The sequence below is a fragment of the Kockiozyma suomiensis genome, assembly GCF_038497685.1.
Source record: "Kockiozyma suomiensis strain NRRL Y-17356 unplaced genomic scaffold V2V93scaffold_3, whole genome shotgun sequence".
Taxonomy (NCBI): Eukaryota; Fungi; Ascomycota; class Lipomycetes; order Lipomycetales; family Lipomycetaceae; genus Kockiozyma; species Kockiozyma suomiensis.
Genome location: NW_027117666.1, coordinates 817,175 through 830,514, shown reverse-complemented (window position 1 = coordinate 830,514; position 13,340 = coordinate 817,175). Strand labels below are relative to the sequence as shown.

Here is a 13,340-nt window from a genome sequence, read left to right as displayed (position 1 = left end):
TATATCAATGTTTACCAGCAACGACATACTTGAGCGATCCCTCAGACTTATTATGAGTGCCGAACAGCTTATTAGCATCATCAAAATACGGCTTAGCTTCCGTTTCTGACAAATTAGATTTAGCTACATACGAGCGAACTAATACCTCGGCACCTTCAATACTGCAAGATTGCATGAGCCCACCTAGTCGTCGGTCATTTTCGTTGTCACCGAATGGACCAAATGAAAAGGAGTAGGACTTAACGAGCGACGAGGTGAGTCCAGCTAGGGGTAGTAAGTTCTCTAAATGGCGTCCGACGTTGTAGTATACGTGTAACTCATCAGTGACGAATCGGACGACATCTAGTAAATAAGGAGTATTGGATTTGAAAATTTCTGGAAAGACAGTCTCTATGAAATGGATACTGCCGCCTGGTTTGAGGACGCGTTTGAGCTCGGTCATGTACCGCGGCCAATCTGTGATGGCAAACATCATATTGCGCGAGTGGATGATGTCAAAGGAATTGTCATCGTACGGCAGCGCACTGTTCGCGTCGACAACATCGAACTTGACATTTGGAGCCGCGAATTCAATGTCAACTTTGTATATATCAAAACCAATCACAGACGAGCGCGGAAGAGCAAACGCAATGTCGTTTGCCCACGCGCCGGAGCCAGAGCCACAGTCAAGAATCGAGAGCTCGGTATTAGACACAAAGTTGACTATACCTGGAAGAAAGCAGCCGCCCAAAATTTGGGAAACAATGGCGTGCTGGAAAGCCAGACGCTCGAGTTCTGCTGCCGAGTGGGGGAACATGTAGGCATGCTGATGGCGCATCTTCCCGTGGTTTGTCTGAGGAGGAGACGCCGAGCCCATTCTCAGTTCAGGCAGACTTGTTAAAAAATAAGAAAAGAAAAGATATTTAGAATACGGTAGTATAGCCAGCTACGGCATTGAAGATGAGTGAGCGGGCCATTCTGATGAAGATACTCGCCGCGTTCCTTAGACGAGCAGGTCTCAGCCCTTTCACCAGCCACAATGAGTCTCCTAAGCGAGATCATCTGTGGCGCTGATTTTCCAAGTTCGGTTCTCATGTCTCATTTTACAGCTATCTTGGATAGTCTTATCTACTCCTGGAATTTTTAGGTGTGGAAGTGCATTTTATGCTGATATTACAAGAATCAGACTGTAACTCACAAAGGCTCCTCGCGACTTCTCCACTCGTACCCGCCAATCTCGCCAATCTCGCCAATCTCGCCAATCTCCTCGCTTTTAAGGTTTCAATTCTTGGGCCTACCCGCTATTCCGAGTTGAAATGCGATTTAACAGCTTTCTCCTCCAATCATACTGCCGCACCCTTTTCTCTATGCAACTAACTGTATTGACCGCTGGCAAATCGGCACTAGCATTCAGTTTCCCAGAACATTAATGTTGGAAAACGGTAATCGACGACATCTGTGTCAAACTCGCCGAAAATTGAAAAGTCTGGTCAAGTACACCGTTCATCATTTGCCTATTAGCCGACGTACGGTCAAAGATGTAATCCTCCAATGCCCACTCGCCAGATATTCCATTGTGGTCTCCCGCCAGCCTGCAGAATACTCGTTGGCCCGTACTCGACATCGCCTTAGCTATCCACCAGTACTTGCCGAATTAATCCAACATCTCACAGCACAGATGCCAATTTATCCTAGCCTCCACGGAGGAATATAATCGCATAAACACTTGCGACCGTATGCGGTAAAAAAACCGTGGAGACAGCTCGACCATATCGTTCTTACACTTTTCAGAATGTCGTGCGCGGCCCAGCGATGTCTGCATGGCCGACACTAGTAGCTGTTCGGTTAGACTGTGGAGACGCTTATAAAATAGCATAACCGCGGTGCTGTGGACCAGCCGTCATAAATATTCCTCCTTTTCAAATTTTGGCGCCGTAATTTCAGACACTATACAGGAAGATGTGCCCGAAACAAATTGATCGTCATATCAAGAAAATAACACGCCTCTGTAATTCGCGCCAGAAATTCATTTTCCGCGGCCGACCACACTCTGCCGACCATCGGTAGATCCACATCTCAAGGATAAGAATGCAGTGGATGTCAAGCAATGCAAACAGACATATGATCAATGCACTACAATGATAGCCACAGCATATGCATCAGTAATAAGACATTAGACATTTGCAGTTCTAAATGATCGCGTCGAAAATGAGCGTGATGCGCATAGTGAAACGCAATCGACACCTAACTGATACTGTCTGTCAGTCCATTCAGGTTCTCGCAAAACAGCGAAGCGAGTGCGCGCACCAGAATAATCGAATCATGTCAAGGCCCACAAACAAAACCGCCTGGATCTCTGCATGCGTCGCGGCCGCAAATTTTCGGGGTTCCATATCACGCAAAAAAGGTCGAGCCTCGATGTGGCGACAGGCAGTCAGCAAGATGCATTGTAACAAGACCAGCGAGTGCTCTTCATTATGCAGCTGGTTGATAAATGCATTTATGCTTGTGATTGTGTTGCTGCGAGGGTGTATAGAGCAAGGAGGAAATAAAATTGCAGGAGATGCAATCGAAAGTAACGAGGTTGGGCGTTCACTGTGCATGACCGGATAGACAGATCCACTTTGAGTACCAGACCATTTATTTGCCAATCAGCGTAGAGTAAATAAGATAGATAGGAGAATGTGAGTCGATTCTCTTGTCAGAATGGTAGCCTATGTCGGAAAAACCATTCCAGGATATCTTATGGTATCTCTTATGAGATGACAAAAGGTCTGCGGGCAAGGTATATTTAATTTACTGCGGCGCCTATTTCCCTTAACACTGACGATTATTTCATTTTCAAATACATCCTCTCTTTCAGAAAAGCAAGAACTCGCTGGATAGATTTGAAACCACAGACAACCTTCCCCGACTAAAATTTAACCTGTCTTCAATAGTATATCATCTTCCGCGAAGCTCCAAAGCTGCTCTCTTCATACAGCATATAAGATCACGTGATTTACTAGATCACATGACTGATCGTTGTGTGTCCGACACGGTAGCAGAGTGCCTTGTGCGCGCGAGGTTTACAGCGAGATCCTCACCAACTGCTCTTGTTTTGCTTTGGCTGATTCTTTTGGTGAATTGTATCGGAGAATCGTACATTGTGATATGGCTGACTCAGTGCTGAAACGAAAGCGTGAAGCAGACGACGCTCTTCATTCGCGAGTCGCGACCGATTCGAGTGCACCGACGACGCCAGTACCTGTTGCACGTTCGATGACTCCTGATGTTCTTTCTTCGAAGACGAATGACCAATCTAAAGCAGTAGTAGCTACGGACAAGCTGCTAGGTTTGAAGTGGCTGGTGGTAGACGAATCCGTAGTCGAATGGATCTCAAACGACGCCATGGAGAATTTGTATGAGTATTTTGAAAACAAATTTTAGATTTGCAAGTCAACTAACAATTGTCGATTGATACAGTGCAAAACTTTTTCATTCAATTGTTGACGAATCTGATATTGAGAAACTCTTACTACTCATTTACGAACTCACTCTTTCCGCCGTCGTGGAGCGGATATCAGCTGCCTCCGCAATCACAATCTTCAAATCATTCTTGACGATGGAAGGAGCCGAGTCGCTGGATATGCCGTCAATTCTTCTTGATACATTTGCGGCATTTTCGTACTCGGAAACATTACACGAAATCATCAAATCATTGGCTCTAAATCGATCTCTAATTCAAACTCGACTCGAGCCTCCTTTGTTACTGCCGACCGAATGGAACATCCCACTTCTAGAGAAACGGGTTGTTAGGGCAAATACAGCACTAGTGTATAAGCAAAAGCGATTTAATCTTCTACGTGAAGAATCGGAAGGCTACGCTAAATTGATTGTTGAAATCCACAGCGCTTCGTACTCGCCCAACAAAATGGCGTTGGTGAAACGAACAGCAAACATTATAGTCTCTCTCATTGGATACTTTGATCTCGATCCCAATCGGGCGCTAGATATTTTTCTTGACATATACTCTACAAATATAGTCGCGCACGCCCAGTTTTTTCTAGAAGTTTTGAAAATGTCTCCGTGGTGGCCGACAGTTCCATCGAACGCTACCAATCTATCTGAAATTGGCAAAGGCGGCAATTATCTTGCAGCCTCTCTGATTGGATTCAAATTACAGTGGTATAGGAAGCTAGAAGAGACAGCACCTGAAAATCTGATGGCTATGATCGCTGTACTCATCAAAGAAGGATTTATTTGCTTAGGTGATTTATATCCTCATCTTTCTCCCTCTGACGAAGAACTACTTCAAGAGAAAGATGCGTGGTCCAAAAAACTAGAACAGACTGCGTACTTATCGACTGCATCAGCCCTCGCTTTAGCCATGCCGCTTGACGACGACGGACCACGCGATAGATCTAGCAAACCTAAGGAAAAGGAAAAGGAAAAAGAGTCAGAAAAACAGAAGGAGAAAAAATCAGTTACTCCTCAAAAGCCGCAGCTTGCGGCTGCACTACTTAGTGTGGGATCAATCTGGCCAGCTATGTTCATCTTAGCAAAATTTCCTTTTCTACCCGGCCCTTATAGTGAAATTGCCGATAATTTGAATATATTAATGGCACATGCATTGACTCCATTTTATGAATCGATTAGGCCCTTCAAGTCGTTCTTAGATCAAACGAAGAATGTTAAAAAACTTCCTGCGCGCCAGCGAGGAGCTTCAGCTCATGGTAGAGCCGGGTTTACGCTGATGGCACCGAACGCGGTAGCTTCCAGACGAGTCTTGAGCCACTTGAAGCGTTCGGAAAAAGCTGATACGACATACAGAATTTTTTACGATTCATGGACGGACGGTGTCAAGATGATCGAAAATATTGAAGATTTTATCCTGTATTCTGATTACTTTCTCAAATTTACCGGGCCCCAATTAAGTCGTGATCCGGTACTGTTTACAAAGTTGTGCAGGATTGTCAATCATTTCCTCACAGAGAGCAAAAAAGAGAAAGACTTAACGACCAATAGTTACGACTCTGCATTTTGGCTGCAGTATTTCCGAACGTATTTATTACCAGCCGTTTCTCTTATTGAAGAGAACCCAGGTGTACTGTACGAAGTGGCGGCTATATTGTTTCATTTTGATTATTCAACTAGATATTCAGTTTATGGAGAATGGTACAATGTACTACTGCGCAATGTCCCACAACTTCGAGTTGCTGGCTCGAAGGCTGAGAAAGAGACTAAAAATGTACTGAAGCGTCTGGCTAAGGAGAACGTGCGAGAGATGATGAGATTGTTAGCAAGAGTTTCTTACGCAAATCCGATTACTTCACTGACTGCACTCGTGAGTCAAGTTGAGAGTTATGATAATTTGAGCAGTCTCGTGGTCGAAGCTGCGCGCTATTTTACGGCGATCGGGTGGGACGCCTTACCGCTCGTTATTATGATGCAGCTTAGTTCAGGCAGAAACACTGTCCAAGGCGATGGCATTACTGAAAGAAAGTGGCTGCAGTGTAAGTTATTATTGTATGTGCTTGTTTTGCAGGAGAGATTTCGTTAACAGATATTTCAGCTCTTGCGTCTTTCACGGCTAAACTTTGCAAAGAATATTCTCTCATGAATCCCACACCGTTACTTCAGTATTTACAGCGCAGGCTTCATCAATCCAACACGTCAGATATTTTAATTTTACAAGAAATGTTGCAGCAAATGGCTGGAATTGCATCCTTTGCAAATCTGAAAGAAGCTCAAATAGAAGGCTTAAGTTGTGGTCCTCTTGTGCGCGGCGAAGTTCTCTTGGATCTAGGCGACCAGCGCCACTTGTCGCGTAAATCAGCTTTACGCCTCGTGTCTTGTTTGCTTGACCTCGATATTGTTTCCGAACTATTTGTATTACTCGCGCAGCAATACAAGACTGCTATTTTCAATATCCCCGATTATCAGGCCCATACCAAGGTGCTTGGAAGCAGGTTCGATGACTTGTCGGTTATTCTGTCTCAGTACGTTGATCTGCTCAATACTTTTCTTCTCCATGAAGATGTTCACTGTGATAAATTTGAAAAAGTTGCTCTCTCCATTCCGGAGTTATGCAATGATTTTGGAGTTGATCCAGTGCTTGCGTTTAGTTTATGGCGCGAGAAATTGGGAATCGATATTCGAGAGTTTGACGAGAAGAGATGGGCGAGCAGGGCAGAGCGGCGTGATGCAGTCCGTGCCGCCGTACGCGAGAAAAAAATTCTTGCTTTGAAGACACTGCGAGACGAAAAGAATAAGGAAGACATGAATACGAAGGAACAGGATGATGTGAAGGAAGATGTTAAGAAAGAGGATGTAAAGAAGGATGATAAAGAAGAGAAAGACGAGAAAGAAGAAGAGGAGAGTAGAGATGATTCTAAAATGGAAGGAGTTGTGACTACAAAGATGGCAGAGGAAAATCCCGTTCTCGAAGTAATGGAAACTGAAGTTATAGTCGACGACGGCGAGATTGACGAGTTTTTTGATAATGAGCAGCTTGAGAAAGAGGTGAGATTTTAGCCGTTACTGGGTGCCATAGACGTGAGGAGCTAACTTGTGAATCCGTAGGGCTGCTGGCATCCGCTACTCCAAAACATTGTCGACAAAATTTATACCGACTCAGATGATTCGCACTGGTCATTTTTGTCCAAGGGCTTATTTGTAACGTTCTATCAGTTATCATTGTACGATATTCATATACCTATTCAGCGCTACACCGATGAATTCAACAAATTCAAGTCCCGTGACGCGCGACGATGCGAGCTTCTTCAGCTTGAAAACAAGCGTCATATGAATCACGTCGAACGCACACGTCGTCGTCTTCGTTTCGAGCGTTCCCATTGGTTTGACTGTACTTCCAAGACTGAGCAAGAACTGGCCGAGCTTGACGCCGAGCAAAGAGTCATATACGAGGTTACAGTACAGAAAAATCAAGTCGATTCTTTTTTGGCTCACTGTATAATCCCGCGCGCACTCTGTTCGCCTACGGACGCGACGTTTTGCGTCAAGTTTATCAAGCAGTTGCATATGTTAGGCACACCTAGATTTCGCACCTTGCAGGCTTTCGACGTGATTTTCTCTGCCAACAGACTGTTTGCTACAATTGCTAGTTGTTCACCTAATGAAGCTGAGAACTTTGGACGCTTTTTAAGTGAGTTACTCGCTGAGATTGGAAGATGGCATGCTACGCAGGCGGTATATGTGCGGGAGGGACTCGGTCGTCACGAGGTTGACGGTAAAGTGATTTTCCTGCCGGGAATGCGCATGTCCTCGCAAGTTGGTCTGTCAACTGCGCCTATGGTAGATACAGAAGCGGAGGCTAAAAAATGTCATATGCTGACGTACTCTAATTTCAAGAAGATTGTAACGAAATGGCACACGCAGTTGCGCGAGTGTATGATCAGAGCGCTTGAAAGTGAGGATTATTTACATAGAAGAAATGCTTTCATTGTGCTCAAGTCTACAGTCAAAACCTTCCCCGTCGTCACCGCCCACGGAGCACAGATTGTTGATCGTGTCGAGAAGATTTCAAAGACGGAGGAGCGCTCTGATTTGAAGCTAACTGCTACGGCGTTATATGGCTTGATGAAGCGACAATCTTCTCACTGGATCGACGCACTGACTTTCCGATTTACTGAGAAAGAGGCGCGCATTGAAAAGGAGAAGAAACTGGCTAAATTACGGGAAATGGAGGCAGCGGCCGCGGCAGCGAAGAAAGCTGCACAAGATAAAACATCTGCTGCAATTGCCGAGAAAGCGAGTCAGGAGAATAGAGAATCGAGAGGGCCTACGCCTGTGCGGGGTGAGACAAAATTGAATCCTGAAGCCACACCGTTTAATCCTGCTGAAGCCAAATCTACGATGAATGAAATCAACAAGATCTCTTCGAAGAAAGAAGAGTTGAAGGGAGGGGAGGAGCCTGTCAAATTCGAAGACAAAGACAAAGGCAAAGACAAAGACAACGACAAAGAACTCAGGCCCGATCGAAGCGAACGTGATTCAGCGCCTCTCTCTGCGCGGACGCGTTTACCGCCACAATCTGCAGTTGTACCTCGCGAAGGACCGCGATCCTCGACTTCAGAATCATCGGCTCAGCAACAAGGAGCTCCCCAACAGAGACCAACTCTATCGACTAGTCGTCAGTCGGAGAGAGACCTACGTCAGCGGCCATCAGCTGCAGGACCACCGCTTCCACCTCAGCAGACACAATTTTCAATTCAAGGCGCTGGGCGCGGTAGCAGTGACTCGCGCGGAGCGAACCCTCAACCACCACGCGGCCCAAGACACATGTCGACGTCCGAGCCTGCACATAACGGGCCGGATGAGAGACCGACTGCCCCCCCGCTGACTGGAGCACAATGGAATATCCAGGGATTAAGTGCGCAGCCAAGAGCTAATTCTCAGGGTCGTGTACCATTGCCGCCACAGCAGATGCCTATTCACCAAGGCAGCAGACCGGTTCCTGTATCTTCTCCGCGGAACGTTTCTAATGGAGGAAGCAATTTGTCAGAAGGTGAAAAGCAACTGCAGCCATCTCAGTCTCAACAACCACAAGCTCAATTATCAACTGTTGGAGCGTCGTCACGTGAGCAAGGTGAATTCGAGCAAGGGGGATTTCCGCGTACTCCACGAGCCCCGAGTAGGAAGTCGAGTGCTAGTGAGAACGAAAATAGGAGTGCTACGAATGCTAAGCGTACTGAGTCGCAATCGCGAGTATCGTCGCCTGCCGGAACGCATGGTGGTACTCCTCTACCTCCACCGCCGCCGCCGTTGCAGCAGCAACAGCATCAGCAGCAAGTGAGTCGCAAATTTTCTCAGATGGAGCCTGGTGAAGGTCTACGACGGTCACGCGAGTCATCTTCTACGAGAGCAATCTCGCCACCACCACCACCACCACCACAATCAGCGGCATCGACTACAACTACGACGGCACAAGTTTCAACTAACGATACACGTGATCGTGACAGAGATCGCGACCGTGATCGTGAACGCGAACGACGTCGACGTCGCGAACGAGAGAAACGCGAAGAAGCTGCTCCTGCAGGGACTACGAGTGAGGATAAAGAGAAGTCGCATCGATCCAGTAGTCGTCATCATCATTCTTCATCCGCGTCATCGCATCATCAGGGCAGTAGTAGTGGTGTACGCTACGAACGGGATAGAGAGCGGGACAGAGAGCGGGACCGAGAGAAGGATCGGGAGCGGGAGAAGGAGAGGGAGAAGGAGAGGGAGAAGAGAAGACGGGAGAGGCATGAAAAGGATAAAGAGAAGCGGGATAGTCGCAAGCATGAGCGGGAGGAGAATGGTGAGCGACCGGAGGAGAAGCGACGCCGGGTAGAAGAGGAGTCGTGATGATAAGATAGTGTATATTTGTACAGTAGTTTTGATTTAAACAAGAATTTATAATTTCGCCTAGTAAGCTGTTGTATTAGGAGCTATGAAATAGGTTTGAGCTTTTGAAATTGGTTGCTATATCTTTTACAGCTGTGGGGGGCTCGAGGGTGGGGGGGGCTCGGCGGGAGTGCCCCGCGCTGAAACATGATGCCCAGAATAACAAGTGCGGCCCCCGCGGAGCGGACTAAAGAGCGAATAGCGGAGAGGCTGCCGAGATATAAAAGCGTCCGCTACTCCTCTATCAGTTTCTTCTCCACGAGCACAATGTCGAAACCAGCAGTAGTTCTATTTGGCAATATTTTGCACGCTTACCCGGAGTGGCAAGAATTGTCGTCAATTGCGACCTTATTCGAGGATAAGTCTACTACCGCTGAGGAGCTTAGAGCTAAGTTCGCACCGGGAGCAGAGTACTCTTCTGTTGTGGCTATATTCCACACTCATGGAGCCGGACCTGGAAATGACGTCGACACTGCAATGATTGACGCTTTCCCTTCAACGCTCAAGTATATTTGCCATCACGGTGCTGGATACGATATGATTGACGTGCACGCATGTGCCGCGAAGGGGATTAAAGTCAGCAATACTCCTGGTTCGGTCGACGACGCTACGGCGGACGTGAATATATTCCTTATCCTGTCTGCATTGAGGAACTTCAATCAGGCCCTAGTCGGTCTTCGCCGTGGAGAATGGAATTCGACTACGCCATTGGCTCATGACCCTGAGCAGAAAGTTCTTGGAATCCTGGGTATGGGAGGTATTGGTCGCGCGCTCAAGAAGCGTGCTGAAGCTTTTGATATGAAGGTTATCTACCACAACCGAAAGCAACTCTCGGAAGAACTTTCCGCTGGCGCAGAGTATACTACTTTCGATGAGTTGCTTGCTCGTTCAGATGTGATTTCGCTTAATTTGCCTCTCAATGCCTCTACTAGACACATCATTGACAAGAACGCAATCGCTAAAATGAAGGACGGCGTCGTCATTACAAATACGGCTCGTGGTGCAGTTATTGACGAAGCCGCACTTGTCGAAGCTCTTGATTCCGGTAAAGTTTTCTCGGCCGGTCTCGATGTCTTTGAAGAAGAGCCAAAGATTCATCCTGGTTTACTTTCAAACGAGAAAGTTACTTTATTACCGCATATCGGTACCCATACTCTTGAGTCGCGTCGCAAGATGGAGTTGCAGACTTTGAAGAATCTCAAGTCGGCTTTGACTAGTGGATTGCTTGTTGATATTGCTCCCGAGTCTGCCCATCTGCAAAAATAGAGATTTGTGAAAGCAGAGTTGTAATTAATATATAGACAATCAATTAGTTTGTTAGATAATTCAACATTACTTTACAGAAATTCTATAGATAAGAGCGAAAGAAAAATAACCCAATGCCAAAGGCGACAATTAGAAAAGCACGAAACAAATGTTAAAAAGTACATAGTAATATTCTACCGATTATCCAGCCGCCGCAAAGTTTGCTCAAAAGTAGACAGCATTCGACTCTGCTGCTCCAAAATTGTTCTCAGAAGCCCTGTTTGTGCAGCCTGCTCGTTCAGCATCTGCCTCTCAAACGCATTGCTCGCACCGCTACTAACATTGGTCTTTGTTCCTCTTCGTGGCGAGACAGCTGATTGACCTAAGATTACTTCGACTCCAATTTCAGAGTCGTCGCCAACCTGAAGAGCGTCGTCTTCGTCCACAAGTTCTTCATTGTCACTTTCATTTAAAGTCGATGGAAGTGCACGATATGCCACTCGACGACGCGTTCTAGCTTGCTGCTGTTGCTGCTGCTGCGATGGCTGCTGCTGTTGTTGCTGCTGTGCCTCCTGCCGATCCGGTTGTTGCTGCTGTGCCTGTTGAGATAGCTGACCAGACTGTGAAGGAACGGCAGAAGTTGAAGACGTCCGCCGCCTTTTCCGTGCGAGTGACATGCCTTGCATCATATTTCGTCTGCCGACGTTTTCACCATCGGATATGTCGCTGCCAGACTCGTCGGCGTGTCGAGCAGGTCGCGTGCCATTGCGTCGCAGGAGAGTCTGCGGCATCAGAATAGCAACCGTATTATACACTGTTCGACTCAACGATGTCTATTATCCTGTTAGCATTTTGCCTGTAAAAAAAATAGCGTACATGAACCCTACTCTATTCTTTCCAAGAATTCGTCGATGGTCTGAAGGAGTAAGATCCCACCAAGGTTTCTTTGTAGGCTGGATAGCAGATCCAATAGCACTTCTCTCGCGATTAATTCGATCCTCCTCATAGTCAGTTACAAACTTATAGCTACTAACAAGCCCGTAAAGTTTGTCATAAACAGCTTTTGCTGGTCTTCGTACAACAGGCTCAAATCCATCGCTTCCATCACCATCGGGATTCGATTGCGAGTGATGCTGGTGCTGCTGAATCAGTTGCTCTTGACGCGCACTGAAAGTCGCAAATGTGTCTTCAACCAAGTCATCCAGAGGAAGGAATTCGGCATCCGCGCCACGGGAAGTACGTACATCATGATGAGCTTGAAGTAATGAAATTAACTCATCGTCGCTCCAATGCTTAAGCTTGTTTGTAGTCGCATTAACCATACCACTCGAGTGCTGCTGCTGTTGCTGTTGTTGTTGCTGCTGCGGATGTGAATGTTGCTGGTTAGGGTGCTGGTGATGTTGCTGGTGGTGGTGCTGTTGCTGTTGTTGCTGCTGATGTTGTTGTTGTTGTTGTTGTTGTTGTTGTTGTTGTTGTTGTTGCTGTTGCTGCTGCTGTTGCTGCTGAGGATCCATGAGATAGGTTGCAGTAGGAGCTGCGGATATGAATGACGAGCCAGAAGCAAGAGAGTCCGCGGTTGTCATCCACGAAAATCGCGAGTCCTGGGGAACTCCTCCGCGTTGGTCGTCATAAGTGTTGTAGGCAGCGGCGGCAGCAGCAGCGGCAGCAGCAGCGGCAGCAGCAGTAGTTCCGCTGTTTACCGGAGTTGGAGCAGCTCCTGCAGCTCCGGCTATGGCGACATCATGAGCGGTAGTCTTAAAAATAGAGTGCGTGCGGATGAGATGGCGAATGAGGTTCTTGGTACCTTGGATATACTTGTATTGCGCATTACAGCGGCCGCTGCCTTCTTCGTCTTGCTGCCGAGACGAGCCATCGACTCCGACAAGATCGTGAGAAAATTCATTTTGACGCCTGGCCTGAGACTGAGGACCACCATCGTCGTCGTCGTTATCCTCTGCATCGTCGCCGTCATCAAGACCGTTGTCCTTGCGACTCTTCTTAGACGGGGTGGCCGAGGGCAGCTGGCAGACGGCATACATGATGCTGTCCTGGCCCTGCACCTTGGCAAAGTAGTTCCATACCCAGGATTGCTGAGTCTTTTTCTTCGAGGAGAGTGGAGACGGTGGAGCGACGACAGGAGTAGGGTCTGGATGCAGGAGATGGTGCTGCCGGGAAGAGAGCGGTGGCTGTTGCTGCTGCTGCTGCAAAAACGGCTGCTGTTGCTGTTGCTGTTGCTGTTGCTGTTGCTGTTGCGGATGCTGGTGCTGAAGAGGCAGAGCAAGAACTCGCTGCTGTTGCTGTTGTTGCTGCGGTCCAAGCGGCGGTTGCAGCGGGTGGTGAAGGTGGTGAAGCCCCTGGAGTGGCAACGCCGGCGTCGGAGCCGGCGGATTAAGCATCTGCTGGTGAAGCGGTGTCGGACGGGCGTAGCTCATTGCTTGTCGCTGAAGTCTGCTCGCTCTTTCGTTTGTTTACTTTGCTACTTTGTGGGGATGCCGGGTCGGGTCTGATTCGGTTGAGGAGAGTGTGAGTGGGTCAACATCTCAATCACGTGATACAATGATAGCACGAAGTTGAGGCGGCGGCTACTACTGTGCTTCTGTGAGGTGCAGCTATCTAATCGCCGCTATCTAATCTGCCTGCGGTCGTATGCCTTTATCTTAGTATCTAATTACTCGCAATTCGTCCTTCTACGCCAAAGCTACGAAGCTGGCGCAAATCACATGATCTCT

The 13,340-nt window shown here is 47.4% G+C and overlaps 4 protein-coding genes across 4 annotated transcripts; 2 read left to right on the top strand and 2 right to left on the bottom strand.

Annotated features, from left to right (window-relative positions):
- Positions 1-4: 4 nt before the first annotated feature.
- On the bottom strand, positions 5-796 carry V2V93DRAFT_321146 (S-adenosyl-L-methionine-dependent methyltransferase; the record flags this gene model as incomplete). Its single annotated transcript, XM_066907350.1, has 1 exon — positions 5-796. The coding sequence occupies one exon, from the start codon at positions 794-796 to the stop codon at positions 5-7; it is 792 nt and encodes a 263-aa protein (XP_066767575.1).
- Positions 797-2,966: 2,170 nt separating this feature from the next.
- On the top strand, positions 2,967-9,422 carry V2V93DRAFT_365855 (transcription factor/nuclear export subunit protein 2-domain-containing protein). Its single transcript, XM_066909178.1, has 4 exons — positions 2,967-3,380; positions 3,445-5,474; positions 5,534-6,483; positions 6,544-9,422. The coding sequence occupies exons 1-4, from the start codon at positions 3,133-3,135 to the stop codon at positions 9,325-9,327; spliced, it is 6,012 nt and encodes a 2,003-aa protein (XP_066767574.1). The 5' UTR covers positions 2,967-3,132; the 3' UTR covers positions 9,328-9,422.
- A 182-nt stretch (positions 9,423-9,604) lies between these two features.
- V2V93DRAFT_365853 (D-isomer specific 2-hydroxyacid dehydrogenase) lies at positions 9,605-10,712 on the top strand. The gene has a single exon (XM_066909177.1). The coding sequence runs from the start codon at positions 9,634-9,636 to the stop codon at positions 10,630-10,632; it is 999 nt and encodes a 332-aa protein (XP_066767573.1). The 5' UTR covers positions 9,605-9,633; the 3' UTR covers positions 10,633-10,712.
- Positions 10,713-10,718: 6 nt separating this feature from the next.
- Positions 10,719-13,277, bottom strand: V2V93DRAFT_163173 (uncharacterized protein). Its single transcript, XM_066906899.1, has 3 exons — positions 12,416-13,277; positions 11,856-12,340; positions 10,719-11,444 (listed from the first exon to the last, which is right to left on the bottom strand). Exons 1-3 carry the CDS (start codon positions 13,041-13,043, stop codon positions 10,806-10,808), a joined length of 1,752 nt encoding a protein of 583 aa, XP_066767572.1. The 5' UTR covers positions 13,044-13,277; the 3' UTR covers positions 10,719-10,805.
- Between the last annotated feature and the right edge of the window lie 63 nt (positions 13,278-13,340).

Bases quoted from the DNA above. Each gene is read 5' to 3' on its own strand.
- V2V93DRAFT_365855 (XM_066909178.1), top strand. From the start codon at position 3,133: ATGGCTGACTCAGTGCTGAAACGAAAGCGTGAAGCAGACGACGCTCTT. The intron at 5,475-5,533 runs GTAAGTTATTAT...CAGATATTTCAG, and splicing joins TGAAAGAAAGTGGCTGCAGT to CTCTTGCGTCTTTCACGGCT. The intron at 6,484-6,543 runs GTGAGATTTTAG...GTGAATCCGTAG, and splicing joins ATGAGCAGCTTGAGAAAGAG to GGCTGCTGGCATCCGCTACT.
- V2V93DRAFT_365853 (XM_066909177.1), top strand. From the start codon at position 9,634: ATGTCGAAACCAGCAGTAGTTCTATTTGGCAATATTTTGCACGCTTAC.
- V2V93DRAFT_163173 (XM_066906899.1), bottom strand. From the start codon at position 13,043: ATGAGCTACGCCCGTCCGACACCGCTTCACCAGCAGATGCTTAATCCG. The intron at 12,341-12,415 runs GTACCAAGAACC...ATGTCGCCATAG, and splicing joins GCAATACAAGTATATCCAAG to CCGGAGCTGCAGGAGCTGCT. The intron at 11,445-11,855 runs GTACGTACTTCC...ACAGGATAATAG, and splicing joins TACTTCAAGCTCATCATGAT to ACATCGTTGAGTCGAACAGT.